Raw genomic sequence first — 20,952 nt, 5'->3', positions numbered from 1 at the left:
GTCCAGGAGAATAGGAGGTCCCCTGGAGGGCCCTCAGTAGCTCCGCAGGGCGCAATTTTCTCTGCAAGATTCTGAAGCCATATTGGTACACCCAATGGCCATTTTGCAGTGGATTTCTATTGAGAATCACTGGCGGCCATGTTCTGGGAGTTCTTAGAGGTGTTTTTTTCTGGTGGTGGAGCCCCTCCCTATACCCTAGTGCTGGCACTCAGATCTTTCTCTGAGGATCGAGATCGCTGCAGACACGTGCTGTGCAGACGTTCTGGGCCTTCCTGGTGCATCTTCGGTGAAGGGTGGTGAGTCTGGGGGTCTCTCTCTCTGCTGGGGGTCGTCAGTGCGCTCTGCCTGACCTCTTGTGGGCGCTGTAGCACGGTGGGACGTTCTTAAAAAAAAAAAAAAAAAAAAATTCTCAACTTTTTTGCTGACGGGTTCCCCTGTTGCAACATGGACCCTGCAGAACAAGTGTCCCCATCTACTACCTCGAACAACAGCAACAGGTCTTGTACTGCCCCAAACGGACCCTGTAAGCGGTCCGGGGACAAACGCAAGTTGGAAGGAAAGAACCTTGCTGGGGGACAAGAGCGAAACTCAATCTTGTAGCTGGTCCAAATGACTTTGTGGACCCACTTATCTTGTACCAGGGAAGTCCATGGGTCCAGAAACCAGCAAAGACACCAACCCCCCCCCCCCCCCCCCCCCCCAACGCTGATATGGGTGGGGGCACACCTTCATGCTGAAGGAGCCATGTCCGCGGGTCTGGAGAAGCCCGCACGGTTTGCCAGACCAGGTTCGTTTGGATCCTCCAAAGGCCCTGAAAGGCTTCAATCCCTTGTCAGTCGACCCTGAGGGACGAAAAAAACTTTTTATGAGCCAAGAAGGAAGGCCCACGTCTACGACGAGGTTCCTTGCTCTTAGTAGCCTGCGGAAGAAAGGTACTCTTCTCCCCTGTGAGACCTTTTATTTTGTCATCCAGGGTAACTCCAAACAGGCGATCTCCTTGAAAGGGAAGATCAGTCAAGGCCTTTTTAAAAGTCTGGTCCACAGACCAGTATTTGTGCCAAAACACGAAGGACCAAAGGACCACTCCCGAAACAGAAAACTGCGCCACTAGGGGAGCCGCATCCAAAGGAGGCATCACAGATAAACTGCAGCCCCTGGTCCAGCAGGTCCGCCAGCTTAGCAAAGGCAGGGGGGAGCTGTTCTCCCTTCAGGTCATGGCGTAAAAGCTTAGCTCATTGGTCAGAGTTTGCGACACCAGGGCAATGGTGAATACCAGCCTCAGTGCCGAACCAGCCGGAGTTTACATATTGTGGGCCACAGCCTCCACCTTCCTGTCACCTGGATTCTTAAAGGCCGGGGACTCTTCAACCGGAATCACGGTTGCCTTGTTTAATCTGGAAACCAGAGGGTCCACCACCAGTGGAACAGTCCACTTCTTAATAAGGGACTCCTCATAGGGGTAACGCCTAGGTACTGCAAGGGGACGCTTTGGTCGTCCCCACACTTTAGCGACAATTCTGTCAAAATAGGCGGGAAAAGGAAACACCTTTTGCTGCTCTGGATGGCTTGTGAGTGCCAAAGGGAACCTGTGCTTTCATCGCAGCTGCGTCCTCCATCTTCAAGGTCTCATGCACAGAGACAATCAGTGCTTCCACCAGCACAGTTTCGTGCGCGGTTGCAAACATGGAGGAATCATCCTCGCTATCAGAGGATTCTGGGAGCGTGGTTGCAGACCTAGCAGGGTGACCCACGTTCGGAGGCCGAATCAGATTTAGAATCTGATGAGACAGATGAGGCAGGGGAAGGCGGGGGTCACATAGGTCGGTTGCGACATAGCCCCACCGGACAGGGGCTGGCCAGCGAGTTAAATGTCTCGCAAGATCGCATACGACCAGGTCCCAGGCCGAGATGCAGCGTTCCTCCTGGCCGTCAGCCCCCCATTCTGATGGTGAGGGGTTCTATCTGGAGTGGTGCCTGCCTGGTTACTGGTATGGTGAGTAGCTGTCTCCCCTCCCCCCCCTGGAGGGTTTTGAGGTTGCCGTGGGCCCCCCGGGACGGTGAACCTTCTTCCTGTCAGGCACCCCCTTCATCTGTCCCCCCATCCAACCCCCCCCCCCTACTTAGGCTGGGGCTGTGCACTATGCTGGCGATTGGGGCGGGGAGGGTGCGCCCCTGGCAACCGGACGATCAGCTGTGCAGGGGGGGGGGGCTGTACCTAGTGAGGGCTCCTGCCAGGGCCGCCCGTCCTGCCTGGCTTGTCCTAGAGGCCTAGGGATCCCTCCTGGGTCCCTGGGAGCCTCGAGGTGCTGCGCGGGGCTGCCATTTTCTTGTAGCATGTGTGCTTCACATGTTTGTGTAGTCCGGCGGGCATTTTGCGGTGGTTTGCCATTGAAAATAGCGGCGGACAGTATAGCCCCTCATCCCCTGGTGCTGACTCCTGGATCCTTTTTGTTTCCTGATTGCCATTCGTGCAGTGCAGATTCTCCTGGTTGGTGCCTGGTTTCTGCAGGGTAGTGAGCCTGGTGGGGTCCTCTCCCTCTCTGCGGAGGAAAGAATTGGTGCTCTGTGACTGGCAACCGGGTGGTGCTGCCAGAGCGGTGGGGGTTGTCCCTTAGCAGTGTTTTTTACATTTTTTTAATGTAGTGTCCCCCTGGTGACACATGGAGTCTTTGGAGCACATCTCCCCACCTGATCCCCTCTCTGGGGCTGCGGAGCCCTCTGGGTCCCATCCATCCATCAATGCACTGACGGCGGTCCTGGAGTCCCTTGTGTCCTGGGTGGAGGTGGTTTTTGGACGACAGGCTGGAATAAAAGCGCCCCCCTGCTTTCCCCTGCCTCATTTGTCTCCTCCGGTCCTGAATCTGATTCAGCCACCGCGGATGTGGGTCACACTGCTGGGTCTGCGACCACACGCCCTGAATCCTCAGATAGTGAGGACGATTCCTCTGTTTCTGAAACCATGCACAAAAAGGCGCTGGTGGATAGTGGATGCACTGATTGTATCTGTGCTTGCAACCTTAAGATGGAGGACTGTGGCTGCGACAGAGACGCAGATTCCCTTTGGCACTAACAAGCCATCCAGAGTGGCAAAGGAGTTCTCTTTGCCCTCCCATTTTGACAGACTTGTCACTGAAGAGTGGGGAACGATCAAAGCGTTCCCTTGGGGGTCCCTTTAAGAGAGTTGCTAGGCGATACCCTTGTAAGGAGTCCCTTAAGAATTGGACTGTTCCACCGGTGGTGGACCCTCTGTTTTCCAGATTAGCTCCCCGTGCCTTTGCGGAGCTGGCGGATCAGCTGTTCCAGGGGCTGCAGTTTATCTGTGATGCCTCTTTGGATGTGGCTCCCCTAGTAGCTCGGCTCTCTGTTTTGGCAGTGGTTCTTCGGCATGTCCTTTGGCTCAAATGCTGGTCTGCAAACCAGACTTCTAACATGGCCTTGACTGATCTTTCCTTTCAAGGAGATCCCCTGTTTGGTGCTACCCTGGATGATATTAAAAGCCTCACGGGGGGGGGGGGGGGGGGGGGAGTACCTTTCTTCTGCAGGCTACTGGGGGCAAGGGCCCTCGTTGTAGAGGTGGGCCCTTCTTTCCAGCTCATAGGAAGTGGTTTCATCCCTCAGGGCCAACTGACAAGGCCTCCTCTGGCGGATCCAAGTGAACTTGGTCTGGCAAGTCAAGTGCAGGCTTCTCTGGACCCATGGACAAGGCCCCTTCAGGAGGAAGGTGCGCTCTCACCCGTATCTGGGGTGGGGGGATGTCTTCGCTGGTTCCCGGACCTGTAGAGTCCCCTGGTACAAAAACAAGTGGGTCCATGAGGTCATTCAGTCCAGCTACAAGTCCGAGTTTCATTCTTACCCTCCGACGTGTGACTGTCCCTGGTCCACTTACAGGCTCTTTTTGGGGGCAGTGCAAGACCTTTTCTTTACAGGTGATAGTCCCGTTTTCAGGGGTTTTACTCAAACCTGTTTACAGTCCCCGGGAAGGAAGGCAGGTGCGTCCAATTCTGGACCTCAAGGCGCTGAACTGCTTTTGGCAGGTGCAGAAGTTCAGAATTGAGTTAGTTCGCATGGTGGTGGCTTCCCTGCATCAGGGAGATTTTCTTGCCTTCATCAACATCAAGGACGCTTACCTTCACATTCCAATATGTGTCAGTCTCCAGCACTTCCTCTGCTTTGCCGTGGGATTGGAGCATTATCAGTTTGCGCCATCATCTTTTGGTCTCGCCCCTGCTCCTCTGGTCTTCACGAAAGTGTTGGCCCTGGTGCTTGCATTGTTATGCCAATGGGGGATCGCGGTACTGAGCTACTTGGAAGTTTGGCTGAATTATAAATTTTAAGAAGTCTGCTCTGGTTCCATTCACAAGCTGGACTATCTGGGTCTGACTTTGGATTCGTCCTTAGCCAGAGTGCTCCTTTTCCTGGACTAACTCCAGAAACTACAGGCTGCAATTCGTCTCCTTCGGTCGAGCAGATGATCATCCCTCCGGACTTGCATGTGGGGGCTGGGCTTGATGTGGTCTACCTTCGAGGTGGTTCTGTTTTCACAGCTCTATACGACGTCTCTGCAAGGGAGATTCTGACCAAATGGGACAAGAATCCACACTCTCTGGTTCCTCCCCTTGTATTGGACAGTGGTCACCACAAATGCCAGCCTGTCCAGTTGGGGAGGTGTCCTCGGCAAATATTCTTCTCAGGGGATCTGGACACTAGAAGAGTCCAGACTACTGATCAATGTCTTGGAACTCCGTGTGATCAGACTGTGCCTGGAACATTGGATGGATCGTCTTGAGGGATGTCCAGTGCGTTTTCAATCGGACAATGCCATGGTCATGGCTTATGTCAGTCACCAGGGGGGCACAAGAAGTGTCCTGGCGGCTCTGGAAGTAGCCGGCATTCTAAGGTGGGCAGAATGGTTTGTTCCAGCCCTCTCTGCCGTATATATTCCCGGGGTGAAAAACTGGCAGGCGGATTAACTCAGTAGGCAGGCATTGGACCAAGGGGAGTGGTCCCTTCATCCAGAGGTGCTTCATCAGTTGTGTCTCCCATGGGGCATCCCCGAGGTTGATCTGGGCTTCCTGGCTCAACAGAAAGGTGCAGAAGTGTTTGTGGCTCAGTCACAGGATCCTCTGGCGGACGCCACAGATGCACTGGTAGCCCAGTGGGGTCAATATCATCTGATTTTCGCCTTTCCTCCTCTCAAGCTTCTGCCAAGACTTCTGCACAGGATCGAGGTAGAAGGGATTCCGGTCATCTTAGTGGCCCCGCCGGGCTTGGTACGCTGATCTGGTGCGGCTGGTCGCCGATGTCCCTAGGAAGCTTCCTCTCAGGGAAAGATCTGCTGTCCCAAGGACCAATCTTCCGTCCTGCTTTACAGTAGTGAGTCGGTGTTTCCAACGCGGTTAAAGGCTAGGAAACCTACTTCTAGGAAGATCTACCGTAGTACGTGGAAGACGTACATTGTGTGGTGTGAGTCTCTTGGGGGTTCATCCTCGCTGTCATTCAGTGGCTCAGCCTTCCTTCATACGGGGGGTTGAGCAGAAACTGGCCTTGAGTACTATCAAGGATCAGGTGTCGACCTTAGTGGTCTTCTTTCAACAGCCTTTGGCCACATGCTCCCTGGTGCTTACTTCTCTGCAGGGAGTTAGGCACTTGAGACTAGTGCAGTCTCTGTTGCCACCTAAGGACCTTGATTTGGGGCTCTCAGTCCTCTTTTTGAGAATCTTCGGGAGATTCCCCTGCTTACGCTGTCCCAGAAGGTTGCCTTTTTGGTGGCTTTTACCTCTGCACGAAGGTTGTCGGAATTGGCGGCGTTATCCTGTCGTTCACCTTACTTGGTGGTCCATCGCCCCTGTATGTCTTTCCTTCCAAAGGTTGTCTCTGATTTTCATTTGAATGAAGACATCATGTTGCCTTCCCTGTGTACTAGGCCAAAACACCTGAAGGTAATTGCCTTGCATGCCTTAAATGTGGTGTACATTGCAGCTACGGAGTCTTTTAGGAAGTCAGACAAACTATTTGTGCTCACAGATGGGCCTCGGAAAGGGTTATCTACTTCCTCTCTGACCATTTCCAGATGGATCAGACAGACGGTGATTGAGGCCTATTCCATCAGGGGTCAGGTTACTCCTTTCCCTGTCAAGGCGCACTCTACTCTACTCGGGCGCTTAGTGTCTCCTGGGCCTTCCGTTATCAGGCATCAGTGACGCAGGTTTGCAAGGCGGCTACCTGGTCATCAGTGCACACTTTCGCAAAGTTCTATAAGGTGGATGTGTTGGCATCTGCGGATGTTTCTTTTGGCTGCAAGGTTTTGCAGGCTGCTGTTTAGGGGACCTGATCCTCTTTGAGGGTGTATTGTTTTTTTCTTAGGTGGGCTCCAATTGTTTTGGTTGAGCTCCTGTTGCCGGGTTGGCCACTGTTTAGCCTTGGGAAATTTTTACTGTTCCTACCCCTCATGTTTAACACTGCTTTGGGACATCCCAACAGTTATGAAGATCAGGAGGTGTGTGTGTGTGTGTGTGTGTGTGTCAATGAATGAAAGAGAAAATTGGATTTTTGACTTACTGTAAAATCCATTTCTCTGTTGTTCATTGATGGACACAGCACCCACCCCTCTGTGGAGTTGTAATTCTTCCGACACTGCTTTTAACAAAACTGAGTACCTATAGCAGAGAGAGGGAGTATACCCCCTGGCCTGCCCATAGGTGTAGCCAGACTTTTTTTCTGCCTAGTGTCCTACTCCTGTAGTGGGCATTATAACCCAATAGTTTTGAGGATCAGGAGCTGCACCCGTCAATGAACATCAGCGAAATGGATTTTGCGGTAAGTCAAAAGGCTCTGATATGGGCAGGCAGCAATGAACTACGAGAGTTCACCAGCATCCTTTTCGTTCATTGAGAACCATTACAAGCTCTCAGCCACAACCACTGTGAATTAATGATGTGGGCATGTGTTGGGAGAAGACCCCCCCTTAATTACACAGAGGAGGGGGGGTGTGTAGATACTGGAACATGATTGATGTTCCACATTAATAATGGGTGGAACAGTATCGCATTTCAAAGGTGAACGTCTCCTTTAATTAAATCATTAAGGGGTTGGTGACACCAAAAGATTTGCGTCTTCCTGCAGACCTTCACTTTTCTTTCCACATGGGGTAAGCCATCATTACAGCAATACTTTAACAAATGTGGAAGATAAACTCCACTGAGGCCCACACTGAGTTTGGTGCAGTTATAATTACATATACTATCCCCTGGCAAATCTTACACTCTCCCATACCCAATCCACCAAGATGTTACCTACAAAGATGCTTGTCAAAGTCTTCTAAGCTAGGCTCACGCATGCACAGTAACACGTTTTTCAATCATATGCTCCAGCAAACTCTGAACTCTGGGTATGATTAATTAGAGGCCCTTTCACACTAGGATGTGAATCGCACAGGAACGCAGATATACATATCTGGTGTTAAGACTTGTGATCTAGTAATGCTTATTGCAGATCCTTTGCTCACTTGCTAGTGAAGACAGAGAATGATGCTCTTCGCAACCAACTGTATTTTACAAAAAACTTTTTTTTATATTTTCAGGGTCATTTGCAAACCAGGATATTAAAAGAATTGCTCAAGAACTCCAGAGTGTAAAGTCTAAGGCTTTGGAACAATTAGGACAGCATATCACTGTTAAGACTGTCCCATCTGACAAAGACAGAAGTTTCAATGTGCAGTCATATTTTACAGAAGAAAAAGAGCGCATACTGCAGCTGTACTTGTGCCAGTCTCAGAAGCCATGGATGGATGGGCAAAAATCTACCATCGCCTAGTAATAAATCTAGATAAAGGACTATTGCTTGTATGAATTTATTTTAGCTACAGAATATTTTACTATCCCTAACATAAAAAATGACAATATGGACCCAGATTATAAAATCTAATCTCTCATCCAATAAATAGTGCTGCTCTTATCTCGCCTCTTTTTACATTCCAGGGCAGACCATCACAGTGTAATACCAAATTTCACAAGAAGGCGGCACTTTGGGTTTAGCTTTAATACCAGAAAAATAACTGAAGCTGCAGAAAGAGGGAACCTTCCCATTATTATTTTACAGAACAGTTTGGAACATTTCTTTGTAGAGTTCTCAGAGGGCAGTGGGAATTAGGAAGAAACCTATTGCTTGCCATCCAGTTTGATATATTAGTAGTACCATGTAATTGAGCAGAGTTTTGTTTTTTGTCTCCCTAGGCTCATAGTTTGATAGCCTGACAAGACATAAGCAAATGTGGGCAGTTTCTAAGGCTGTGATGCTTACTTTATTTAGCTTCACTGACTGCAAATTCATCACTCCAGGACTAGCTTGCAGCTAAAGGGACCAGGCAAAGAACAAGACGAAACATATATATTTTTGTTAGTATGCAGATAACTAAAAGTACCACTGCAATCAGGTGAAGCTGAGCGCTCTCTTAAAACACATAATTGCTACTTTAAGCCTCACGTATAAAGTGTTCCAGTGGATGAAGGAAAATGGGATGTGGAATCTGAGTGGTTGCTGGGGTTAACATAGGCTCAGACTGTTTATAAATAAGACTTAAGTCACTTCGAGCTATATTCTGGTACATGGTAACCAAGGAAGTTTCAGGATTACAGAAGTCACATCCTGTAAAGATAATTTCTGATTGGTTACTATAGAAACTGCACAATCTTATAAAATATTCAGTAAGGGGATTTAACATGTAATGTTTTTGTTTTCTAGAATTTAAAGATATATCTCAGATGGCTGGATAAATATAATGTCATAATCTCAATTTAAAGCATAAGTGAAGCTAAAATTAAAAACAGAAAAATCAGCATTGGGACTTAAAGTCAGGTAGATGTGTCCCTTGTGCAGATTCCTCTTCTTTTTAGTAGAAATTCTCCCTTGTCCTTACCCAGCCAAGGGGCCCCCTAAACCGCAGCCTGCAAAACCTTGCAGCCAAAGGAAGCATCCGCAGATGCCATCACATCCACCTTATAAAATTTGGTAAAGGTGTGAACTGACGACCAGGTTGCTGCCTTGCACACCTGAAGCACAGACACCTGATGGCGAAAAGCCCAGGAAGCACTAAGCGCCCGAGTAGAGTGCGCCTTGACAGGGAAAGGTGGAACCTTCCCCTAATGGAATAAGCCTGCACCACTTTCTGTCTGATCCATCTGGAAACAGTCGCAGCAGACCCAGGCAGCCATTTCTTCTGGCCATCCATGAGCACAAAGAGCAAGTCAGACTTGCGAAAAGACTCGGTAGACGCCAAATACACCCTAATTGCCCGAAACAACATCCAGGGTCTGCAGAGCAAACTCCTTAGGATGTTTAGGCTTAGAGCACAAGGAAGGTAACACGATGCCCTCATTCAAGTGAAAACTGGAAACCACCTTCGGCAGGAAAGATGGATCCGGCCGAAGTACCACTTTGTCCTTGTGAACCACCAGATAGGGAGAACGAAAGGACAGCGCCTCCAGCTTCGACACCCTGCATGCAGAAGTGATAGCCACCTTCTGAGACAAGGTAAGCAGGGGAACCTCCCGAATATTCTCAAAGGGAGTCCTCTGGAGCACCAACAGCACCAAATGAAGGTCCCATGGTGGTAGCAGAGGTCGCACCGGAGGTACCAAGTGTCGCACCCCCTGGATGAAGGTACACACCAGGGAATGGCTGGCCAATGGCCTCTGGAAGAAAATAGCCAGGGCAAATACCCTTGATAGTACTCAAGGCCAACTTTTGATCAACTCCCCGTTGAAGGCAAGCCAAGATCCGAGCCACCGAAAAGGAGCGAGTGGGTCCCCAAGGGACTCACACCACGCAAGGTACAACTTCCACGGACGATGATAAATCTTCCTGGAAGTCGCCTTCCTCACTTTTAGCAGAGTGGGAGTCACTGAAGCAGATAAACCCCTGTCCTTTAGCACCTGGCTTTCAACAGCCAAGCTGTCAAAGCCAGTGACTGTAAAGCAGGCTGGAAGATAGGCCCCTGAGAGGAAGTCTCCACAGGGCAAGAAATCCTTTTCTGCCTAGTGTCCTACTCCTGTAGGGGGCGGTATTACACTATGATATGCATCAGAGGACTGCATCCACCAATGAACGATAGAGAAAATGGGAATTTTTGACTTACCATAAAAAACATTTCTCTGATGTTCATTGAACAGGCACAGCACTTCTTCTTGACCATAGGGTTATACTGCCCCCTAGAGGAGGAGGACATTGGGCAGAGAAAAAAAGCTTGAGCACGCCTATGGGGCAGTTCCTGGCAGTATACTCCCACTTGCTTCCAGCTATTGGTCTTCAGTTTTGTAACAAGCGGTGTCAGAAGAAAAACACCCAACTCCATAGAGGGGCAGGTGCTGTGTCCATCAATGAACATGAGAGAAATGGGTTTTACAGTAATTCAAAAATCCCATTTTCTCTTTCGCTCATTGACGGACACAGCTCCTCATCTTCTTGACCATAAGGAGTGTAAAACATGAGGGATTGGGAACAGCAGAACAAAAACAACTTCCCAAAGGCTAAACCTAGCCAACCAGTTAGATTGGAGCTCAAAATGTCAAACAACTGGAGCTCACCTTAAAAAAAAACCTTTAAAGAGGACAAGTCCTCTAAACAGCAACCTGCTAAACTTTGTGGCCAAAGGGAAGCATCCGCAGATGTCAACACATCCACTTTATAAAACTTTGTGAATGTGTGTACAGACGACCAAATGGCTGCCTTGCAAACCTGCATCACTGACGCCTGGTGAGGGAAGGCCCAGGAGGCACTAAGCGGCTAAGTAGAGTGCGTCTTGACAGGGAAAGGAGAAACCTGTCTGTCTGATCCATCTGGAAATGGATGCAGCAGAGGCAACCAGCCCTTTGGTAGGTGTATCCGTGAGGACAAATAGTGAGTCTGACTGCCGAAAAGACTGTGTAGCTGCCAGATACACCCTTATTGCCCGAACCACATGCAAGGAGTGCAAGCAACTTCCTTAGGATGCTTAGGCTTGGGACACAGGGAGGGCAACACAATGTTTCATTCAGATGAAAATCAGACGACGTTTGGAAGGATTGACAGACATGGATGAAGAACCACCTTATCCCTGTGAACCACCAGGTAAGGTGAACGACAATAGAGCGCCGCCAGTTCAGACACCCTGCGCCCAGAATTAATGGCCACCAAAAAAGCCACCTTCTGAGACAACGTAAGCAGGGGAATCTCCCTAATAGTTCAAAAAGGAGGTTTCCAGAGAACTGACAACCCTAAATTGAGGTCCCACGGCGGCAATGGAGACCACACTTTGGGAACCAATCGTCTCACATCCCGTAGCAAAGGTACGCACCTAGGAGTGTGTGGCCAACGGATGTTGAAAGAAAACCGCCAAGGCCGAGACCTGGCCCTTGATGGTACCAAAGGCCAAGCGCTGCTTAACCCCTCAGAGGAAAGCCAAGATCTAAGTCACCGAAAAGGAACAAGGATGAACTCTGAGGGATTTACACCACGCAATGTACGGCTTCCACGTATGTTGGGAGATCTTCCCAGAAGTAGATTTTCTAGCTTTTAACAGAGTAGGAATCCCCGAGTCAGACAATCCTCTAACCTTCAGCATCTGGCTTTCAACAGCCAAGCCGTCAAAGCCAGCGACTGTAAAGCAGGATGGAAGATTGGCCCTTGGGACAGCAGATCTTCCCTGAGAGGAAGTCTCCAAAGGAGCATCAGCGACCAGATCAGCCTACCAAGACCGGCGAGGCCAGTCTGGAGCCACTAGGATGACCGGAATCCTTTCTGCCTTGATCCTGCGTAGGAGTTTCGGCAGAAGCTGAAGAGGAGGAAATGCGTAAAAACAAAATTGACACCAAGGAGCCACTAGCGCGTCTCTAGCATCGGCTAGAGGATTCCAAGACCATGCCACAAACCTCTGAACTTTTCCTGTTGAGGCAAGAGGCCAACAGATCCACCTCGGGAGTACTCCACCAGAAATACAACTGATGGAACACCAGATGAAGTGACCATTCTCCCTGGTCTAACGCCTGTTGACGGAGATAATCTACTTACCAATTTTCCACCCCTGGAGTGTGTACAGCAGAGAGGGCTGGAACAAATCTTTCTGCCCACCTGCCCAGCTACTTCCCAAGTTGCCAGGACACTTCTTGTGCCCCCTTGGTGATTGACGTAGGCCACAGCCGTGGCATTGTCCGATTGAATCTGTACAGGACACCCCTGGAGAAGACGTGTCCAATGATCCAGACAAAGTCTGATCGCTCGGAGCTCCAGTATATTGATTGCTAGCCTGGACTCTTCCAGAGACCAGACCTCTCTGGGCACACTCCATGTCGACACCTGCCCAACCAGATAGGCTGGCATCAGTGGTGACAACTGTCCAGTACAGGGGAAGAAATTATTTTCCCTGATGAAGTGACGGAGAATGAAGTCACCAAACCACGGACCCGCTCGTACCCCGGCTCAACAGGATCAGATTGTCCAGAGACTGAGGATCCTTGTTCCATTTTACCAGAATCTCCTTTTGCAGAGATCTTGTGTGGAACTGTGCAAATGGAACCGCCTCGAAGGTAGGCACCATCAGGCCCAGCACAGCCGAAGAGACGATCGTCTGCTGGATAGCAGAAGCTGAATTGCCTCCTGCAGCTTTTGAAGTTTCTCCAAAGGAAGAAACAAATCCAGAGTCAGGCCCAGGTAGTCCAGGCTTGTGGACAGAACCATAGCAGACTTCTGAAGATTCATAATCCAACCAAACTCCCTCAGGGTTTGCAGAGTAATCTCCAAGTTGTCCAACAAGGCCACAGTGAACATATGGTCATATGGTGGGTCAAGGCCTCTGACCGCCTATCAGCCAGGTCTGAAGAGACTGGGGACTCTTCAACCTGAATTACAGTGGCTTTATTTAACCTGGAAACCAGGGAGTCCACTACAGGAGGTACTGTCCATTTTTTTTAAGGAGGGACTCCTCGTAAGACTACCGCATTGCAAAACACTCAGGGATTGCAAAGGTGCGTTTTGGGCACCCCCACTGTTTTAAGACAATATTATCAATAAAAGCGGGAAAGGGAACACCCTTGCCGCTTTTGGAGGACCTGCAAGTGCCAAAAGTGAACCGCACCTCTGATGCTGCGTTAGTTGCATCTTCCATATCCATATGTAAAGTTTCCTGTACTGATACAATCAGTGCATCCACTGGCACAGTTTCATGTGCGGCTAGAGGACCAGAGGAATCATCCTCACTATCCGAACACGCAGGGCACTTTTTTGCTAGCCCGTTTGCCCAGGACCAAATCGACTTTGGATACCAAAGGACTCCAGGACCGCTGTCAGTGCAGATAGTTGTTGGGCCCTGCAGCCTCTGAGAGGGGGTCAGGTGGTGAAACATGCTCCATTGACTCCATGAAGAGGGGAACCCACAAAAAGAAGTGTAAAATACTGCAAAAGGGACAACCCAATGCGCACAAGGCAACAATAGACCACGAGATGGGGAGAACTCGAAGTGGGAGGGAAACCTGGGGGTCTGACCATGCCAGGGAGGGGCCCATGTCTACCCCAAAACCTGCCAGGGGTAGAGGAGGGACACCTACTTAACACACCAGGAACAGGGTGGGCACCGCTCTGGACTGGACACCGGTCTATCCTAACGTGGGTAATGTCGGCCAGGAGGAAACGCTGCGACTCAGGCCGAAGCCAATTCGTATGCGCCCTCACAAGACAGTTAACATGCAGGCCAGCTCCCGTCCAGTGGGGCTATGTCGTGGCTGACCTAGCGCAGGGCTGCAGTCTGCATGCGCTCGCTGGCTGGACCCCAGGAATCTAGATTATCCAGTGCATTGCCCAGTCCGGCACTTGATTGTAAATTCTCACAGGAACAAAATAAAAAGGAGGTAAACATTGGATTTTTGTCTTACCGTAAAATCCTTTCCTCTGATGTTCATTGATGGACTCCATTATCTTCTTTGACCCATGGCTTATGCTGCTCTCCTTAGGAGTAGGACACTAGATGGAAAAAGAATGGACTACGCCTCTAGGGCAGTCCTAGGGGGTATACTCCCTTGTCCTGCTATAGGACTTCAGTTTTGTAACAAGCAGTGTCAGAAGAATACATAACCCAACAGAGGGGTGGGTGCTGTGTCCATCAATGATCATCAAAAAAAGGGTTTTACAGCAAAACAAAAATAACGGTTTTCTTTTTTGTTTATTGGTGGACACGGCTTCTTTGATCCTTGGGATATCCCAAATCAGTGTCAACAAGAGGGGTGGGACAAATACAGCAATAAACCTATTCCCCAAAAGGGCTAAAAACTTAGCCAACCAGGTAAACCAGGAGCTCAACGTGGAACTGGAGCTCACCTACCAGGAAAAAAAAATACACCCTCAGAGGCAGGAGCCTCTGCAACAGCAGCCTGCAAAACTTTGCGGCCGAAACACAGCATCTGCAGATGCTAGTACATCCACCTTGTAACATTTTGTGAATGTATAGCTGACTAGGAGGCTGCCTTGCAAACCTGGACCACTGACGCCTGATGACAGAAGGCCAAGGCGGCACTAAACGCCCTTGTAACATGTGCCTTAACAGGGAAAGGAGGAACCTGACCGGACAAACAAGGAATCCAATTTGCAAATCAACTCAGTCGCCGCCAAGTACACCCTGATGGTCCCAACCACATCCAGGGAATGCAAGGCATTTTCTTTCGGATGTTTCAGCTTAAAACATAATGAAGGCAACACAATGTCTTCATTGAAGGGGAACTCCGAGATGAACTTAGAAAGGAACAACCGACAGGGATGTAGTACCACTTTGTCCCTGTAAAGCTCCAGGTAAGGTGACCAACAAGACAATGCTGCCAGTTTGGAGACCCTGCATGCCCTCTGCGCCCCTCAACCCTCTAGATCTCTCTAATTTGTTTTTCCCTTTATGGGGGGGTGACGGGGGGGCTGCGTCCATCCTCTCGCCCCCCCTCCCCCTCAGATCAGAGGAGGGCCCGCGGCGCTCGGAGCTCTCGGCAATTCATTTTCTCATTTTTTGTTATTTTTTATTATCTGATCTGTGGGAACCTCACAGGGCTTGTCTATCACATTTTTTACCCCACTATAGGATGCGCCTGGTTGCGCGAAGGTAAATTTCTTACGCGCCTGGTTGCGCGAAGGTAGAGTTCTTTCCTCCCTTTTTTTTTGTTGGGGGTTTTTTTTTTTGGGTTGGTGTTTTTTATTTTTTTTATCTTCCCTATGTCTGAATACCTGGTTGCGGGCGGGAGGGAGGGAGGGGGGAAGACACCGCATGCAACACCGAATACCCATAAACGAGGGGAAATCAGATGTAAAGTCACAACCCTCAATGTTAGAGGGCTATCTACCCCAGAGAAGCGTGCACGCCTACTGCAGGATTTGAAACGTAGCCATACACAAATAGCATTCCTGCAGGAAACATATTTCAGGAAGGAGTCTATACAATAAAGATTTTCCCTGGGTATATCATGCCCCTTCTCCTATTGCTAAGTCTAAGGGTGTCAGTATCCTTATTTCCAAAGAGAAAGTGTGGTCATATAAGGAGAGTTTAGCAGACCCCATGGGAAGATATTTGTTAGTAAAGGGGAGTATTGGACGGACAGATCTCACACTGGTGAATGTGTATCTACCCAACTCAGACCACCTAGCTTTTCTACAACAGTTGATACCGGTCATTTTGGGTTTTAGGGAAGGTCATTTGGTCTTGGGGGGGGGGGGGATTTTAATTTTGTGCCGGAACCCCTTATAGATACTTCAAAGAAATCTTCCTGTATTTCATACTCGCGACTGCGGCGTCTGCAGCGTGAACTTTCTATCTTAAATCTTGTCGACCCTTGGCGGTTAATGCACCCGAATGTAAGGGACTATACCTATTATTCTCCGATCCACAACGCCTACTCTAGAATAGACCACATCCTGGCCTCTCAGTCAGATCTTCCGTTGGTATTCTCCTCCAACATCGACAATTTTTCTATATTAGATCATGCCCCAACTCATGTCTGCATGGGATGGGATTCTATGCCAACTAGACCTACTACATGGCGTTTGAATGAATCACTCCTGCAAAATCCAGAGACGGGGGGGAAAATTGAGGAAGCGTTGAAAAACTATTTTCTAGAAAATAAAGATGACTCTTATCTCCTCCAATCATTTGGGAGGCCCATAAAGTTGTGGTTCGAGGGGTTATTCTGCGGCTGGCTTCTCAACAAAAAAAAAAAATCCAGGAGAAAAAGGTGAACGAGTTGCTTTCTCAAATTGAAGAATTAAGTAGACTCCACAAAAGATCCCTGGCCATCGAACATCTGGCCCCTTACCTGGGCAAGAGAGGAATTAAATAGTATCTTATTCTTAAAGATAAATAGGAGATTGATATGGCTTAAGCCTCGGTTCACACTAGGGCGACCGGTGAGGCGACCTGGTCGCTTCACAGGTCGCCTCCCATAGGGAAGCTGCGGACCCGTTCTAATAGGAGCGACACAAGTCGCTCCGACCTAGAAAAAGGGTCCGGAGCTTCTTTGGGGCGACCGCCATAGACTTCAATATTATAAAGTCCGTGGCGGCCGCTCCGAGGTCGCGGCACGCTGCTCGCACCGCGATCTCGGAGGTCACCCTGGGAATTAGCGTCGCGGTAGTGTGAACCGGCGCTAAAAGATACTCCTTTGAATTTGCAAACAAACCAGGGATGATGTTGGCAAGGGCGCTGAGGGGACCTAGGCAACAAACGCACATCCCCCGTATTAGGGGGGCGGGAGGTGGAGAGATGTCCACATCATCGGCAATTGCAGGTGAATTTCGTACATTCTATCAATCCTTATATAATCAGCAGAGTGAAGGGAATGGAAAAGTAAACCAAAATAAACAGTTAGAACGCATTGAATCATACCTTCAAAACTCTGGTATGCCGGTGTTAGCTGCGGAACAAGCACTCGCAATGGAAGGAGAGATTACAGAAACAGAACTGGCCGTTGCAATATCCCAGGCTAAGACACATAAAGCTCCGGGTCCAGATGGACTCACAATGTTATATCATCAACACTTCAGGTCTCACCTGATACACCCCCTTTTGGGACATATGAATTCTCTTCGGGACGGCTTGGCATTGCCTTTAGATTCACTGAGGGCGTATATAACGCTTATATTGAAAGAGGGGAAATATCCCCTTCTCTGTGGCAGTTATCGCCCAATTTCTCTCCTGAATTGCGACAAAACTTTTAGCAAAAATATTTTCAAATCGCCTCATTCCTTATATTCCACATATAATACACTATGACCAGGTGGGCTTTGTTCCGTCGTGTGAAGCAAGGGACAATACCATCCGGGTCATAGAGATTATCCATGCAGCTCATGTTTCCTGTAACAAAATGGTGATGCTCTCTACTGACGCGGAGAAAGCATTTGACAGGGTGGCCTGGAGTTTCATCAAGGCCACCCTGTCATATATTGGATTGGGTCCACAGATGTTAACATTCCTTCTGTCATTATATGCTAATCCATCAGCAGCTGTACGGGTGAATGAGTGGAGATCGGACTTTTTTTTAATATCGAACGGGACCAGGCAAGGTTGCCCGTTGTCCCCTCTCATTTTCATTTTAACACTTGAACCTTTTCTATGTTCAATACGTAGATCTCCCAATATATCAGGGATTTGGGTTGCTGGTGAGCAGCACAAAGTGGCTGCCTTTGCAGATGATCTCATATTTTTCGTTACTAATCCCATAGTATCTCTCCCAAATATACTGGAGGCACTCAGAGAATACAGAGCTTTAGCTAACTACAAAATTAATCTTACTAAGTCGTCGGCACTGAGCATTTCTATGTCAATACAGGAGGAACTTCAATTTCGCACATCATTCCCATTCTGTTGAGCTGAGGGCTCGATAAAATATTTGGGGGTCCAGATTACAGCAGACCCCTCAGATCTATATAGGAAAAACTTTCTACCTTTATTGAGGAAGATCAAGGGAGACCTGAGAAGCTGGCAACAGCTATTCTTAACTTGGTTTGGTAGGTGTAACGCACTAAAAATTAATGTTTTACCTAGGATTCTATACATAATGCAGGCCCTACCAATTGCAATTCCGTCTACTTTTTTTCAGCAGATTAAGATGTTGTTCCGCTCTTTCATTTGGGCTCAAAGATCCCCGCGGATCCGGTTACAGACCCTGCACCTCCCCAGAGACCGGGGGGGATAGGATTACCGGATATTCGTAGGTATTCTAGAGCTATTCACTTGACACGGGTAGTGGACTGGAATTGCAATGGGGCCCTTAAACGATGGGTTGGGCTTGAGGTAAACGAGGCAGGCCAAAGGACCCCTCCTGCGCCATGGTCAATATACTCTTCTGCGGACGAGGTGTATGCACATCCTACTATAGGGACGACAATACGGGAAACCAGACGTATCCAACATTTCTCTAAGATATCCCCCAGCCCCACTGATACCGATCTTAGGGAACCCTGAATTCCTTCTGGGATGTGTAAGCGCAAAGGTACGAAGTTTGGCACATGTCAGTAAAGTTCGTATATATGATATATGGAAGAAGGGGCAAATACCTACACAGGAAGAGATTGCGGAATGGCCAGATGTTGATCTGGATTATTTCAGTATTTTTCAATTAAGACACTTCCTGAGGACATATCAGAAAGGGGGGTATGTCCCTAGGAAATTAACCCCCTTCGAAGAGATATGTATCTCGAAAGGCCCCGCCCAAACATTTGATATCTTTATTTTATACATGGTTGTCAGAAAAAAAAAAAAAAAAGGGTATCCCAACCATGTGTGTCAAGGAACCCCACTGACTAGCATCAATCATATCGAAATAGGCAGGAAAGGGGAACACCTTAGATGGTCTGCGGGTACCAAATTGCACCGACACAGCAGATGCAGCATTAGTTGTGTCCTCCATTTTTTAATTTTCCCGCACTGATGCAATCAGCGCCTCTTCTCAGGGACCCTTCAGTTACTTCCCAGCAAGGGGAGTCAAGCTAGGGGACACCCCCCCAGGACATTTCTTACCATAATAATGGAAAATTAAGCTGCCCCACACCCAGGACAGCACAGCCATTCAGAAGGGGGGGGGGGTGTCAGCGCAGCGTAACCCTGCTAGTGAAGGGGTGCCATTAGGGTAAAAAGGACACATGGGGGCTGCGTCCACCCCAAATTTTCCCGGGGGGACACTACTCCCCACACCTTGGGACCAACGGGCACCATTCCATGCAGATCACCTCCCCATCTTGGAATGGGGGGTGCTGCGGGCCCGAGGTAGGCTGTGACTCAGGCCACGACTGCGTGTCCTCGCAAGTTGTTTCACTCTCAGGCCAGCCCCAGTCCAGTGGGGCTATGTCGCGGCCGGCCTAGCGCGGAGCTGTGGTCTGCACGTGCTCGCTGGCCAGACTGGGGAGACCGTAAGGATCTAGGATATCTAGTGCTTCACCCAGTCCGGCAGTTGAATGTAGTTCTCACTGGAACAAACTTGATTGTAGAAAGAAAAACAAATGAAAAAATGTTCAGTTTAAAAAAAAAAAAAAAATGCTAGGACCAAAGATCCCAGCAGGAAAATGGGTCCCTACTCCTGACTAGGCAGAAAAAATGAAGACCTATAGCAGGAAGTGGGAGTATACTCCCAGGGACTGCCCCATATTCACGCTTTTTTTCTCTGCCTAGTGTTCTACACCTATGGATGTGGGTGATGTCATGGTGCTCTCTAATATAGCTGGGTGGTACAAGGGAGGGGGATGAGAAGGAGAAGGGGGTATGGAGCAGCGAAGAGGGAGATCCAAAAGGTGATGGGAGGGGAGGCCACGTTTGGCAGCTGCCAACTGGAGCGAGGAGAGGCAGTCGATGAAGGAGCACGGATGCTCCGAACGCGTGCAACCCCCATCTTCTTCCCACCAGGAAGTGACGTTGGTCAGACCCGAAGCAGGTAGCCGGAGCCCTGCTGCGAATGCTCCGCCGCTGAATCCTACGGACAGGCTGCCGAACAACAGCTTCCCCACACCACCAGCACTAAACCACCCTCCTCTATGGTACTTCCCCAGGAGAAGAAGATGGATGAGCCCACTACACCCATCGTACCTATCTAACCTTACCTCAGAGTAAGTTGCTACATTCATTATTGCTGAATAAATTTATGCTACACTAAGCTGGCGCCGCTCTTCCCTGCTTAGTGTCCTACACCTGTAGGGGGCAGTATAACTCTACGGTCAAGAAGATGAAGTGCTGTGTCCGTTCATTAACGAAAAGAAATTTGGATTTTTCACCATTTTATGTTTTGCACGTGCAGTTGCACTCATTTTCTGCAGAGCTTAATAAATGTGGAAACTACGGATTTCCATTATCCATTCATGTGCAAGCAAAATTTTTTATTTTATTTTCATGCACCTGATTGGGTATTCTTTACGAAGTGTGGCTTTACCACATTACATTTACGAAGTTAAAATGAGTGTAACTGCACTTGTAGTTTGCCTTTAGTAAATCAACCCCATTGTACTGAGAGAAATATTGGAGCTATTATTGCTGACTCTCAAGTCACTTTAGGGAGATTTAACATTTGTAATTTCTCTGGCAAAGGAAGTAAAATCCTCACCAACCACAATGCAGTCAGCATTGAAAACATGACATTGTTTTTTTAGAGACACTAAAGTAAAGTTAAAAAAAAAAAGTACCCTCTATTCTCGACCTCCTAAAAAAATATTTTTTTTCTGCTGTGATCTGACTTCATGGTCCCACTGTGCGTAGGAACATAGCCACCCTCTCTGGCCTGCTCCTAAACCAGACAGACTATTGGGATTACTTGGTTGTGTAGTGTGCATAGAGCAGTGGACAAAACTGCAGCTAATGGAGAGGTCCAGTAGGTCACAAAGGATGGTACAAAATGGTAGTAAAACAGATTACAGGGCTTTTAGAGTGTCACTAAACCCACATCATAAAAAACTATTAATGCTGTTCATACTCAC

At 48.7% G+C, this 20,952-nt stretch overlaps 1 protein-coding gene across 1 annotated transcript in view; it reads left to right on the top strand.

Annotated features, from left to right (window-relative positions):
- Positions 1-7,812, top strand: part of PSTK (phosphoseryl-tRNA kinase) — a gene marked incomplete at its 3' end in the record, with an annotated part of 31,622 nt that extends 23,810 nt beyond the window's left edge. The window contains exon 6 of the mRNA XM_082269126.1: positions 7,580-7,812. Coding sequence (XP_082125252.1) covers positions 7,580-7,812 — 233 coding nt within the window. The remainder of the gene's footprint in view (positions 1-7,579) is intronic.
- Positions 7,813-20,952: the final 13,140 nt, after the last annotated feature.

Source organism: Pelophylax lessonae (genome assembly GCF_965119305.1).
Source record: "Pelophylax lessonae genome assembly, chromosome: 9".
Classification (NCBI taxonomy): Eukaryota; Metazoa; Chordata; class Amphibia; order Anura; family Ranidae; genus Pelophylax; species Pelophylax lessonae.
The sequence above is the reverse complement of the archived record's forward strand: the minus strand, read 5'-3'. Positions and strand labels throughout refer to the sequence as shown.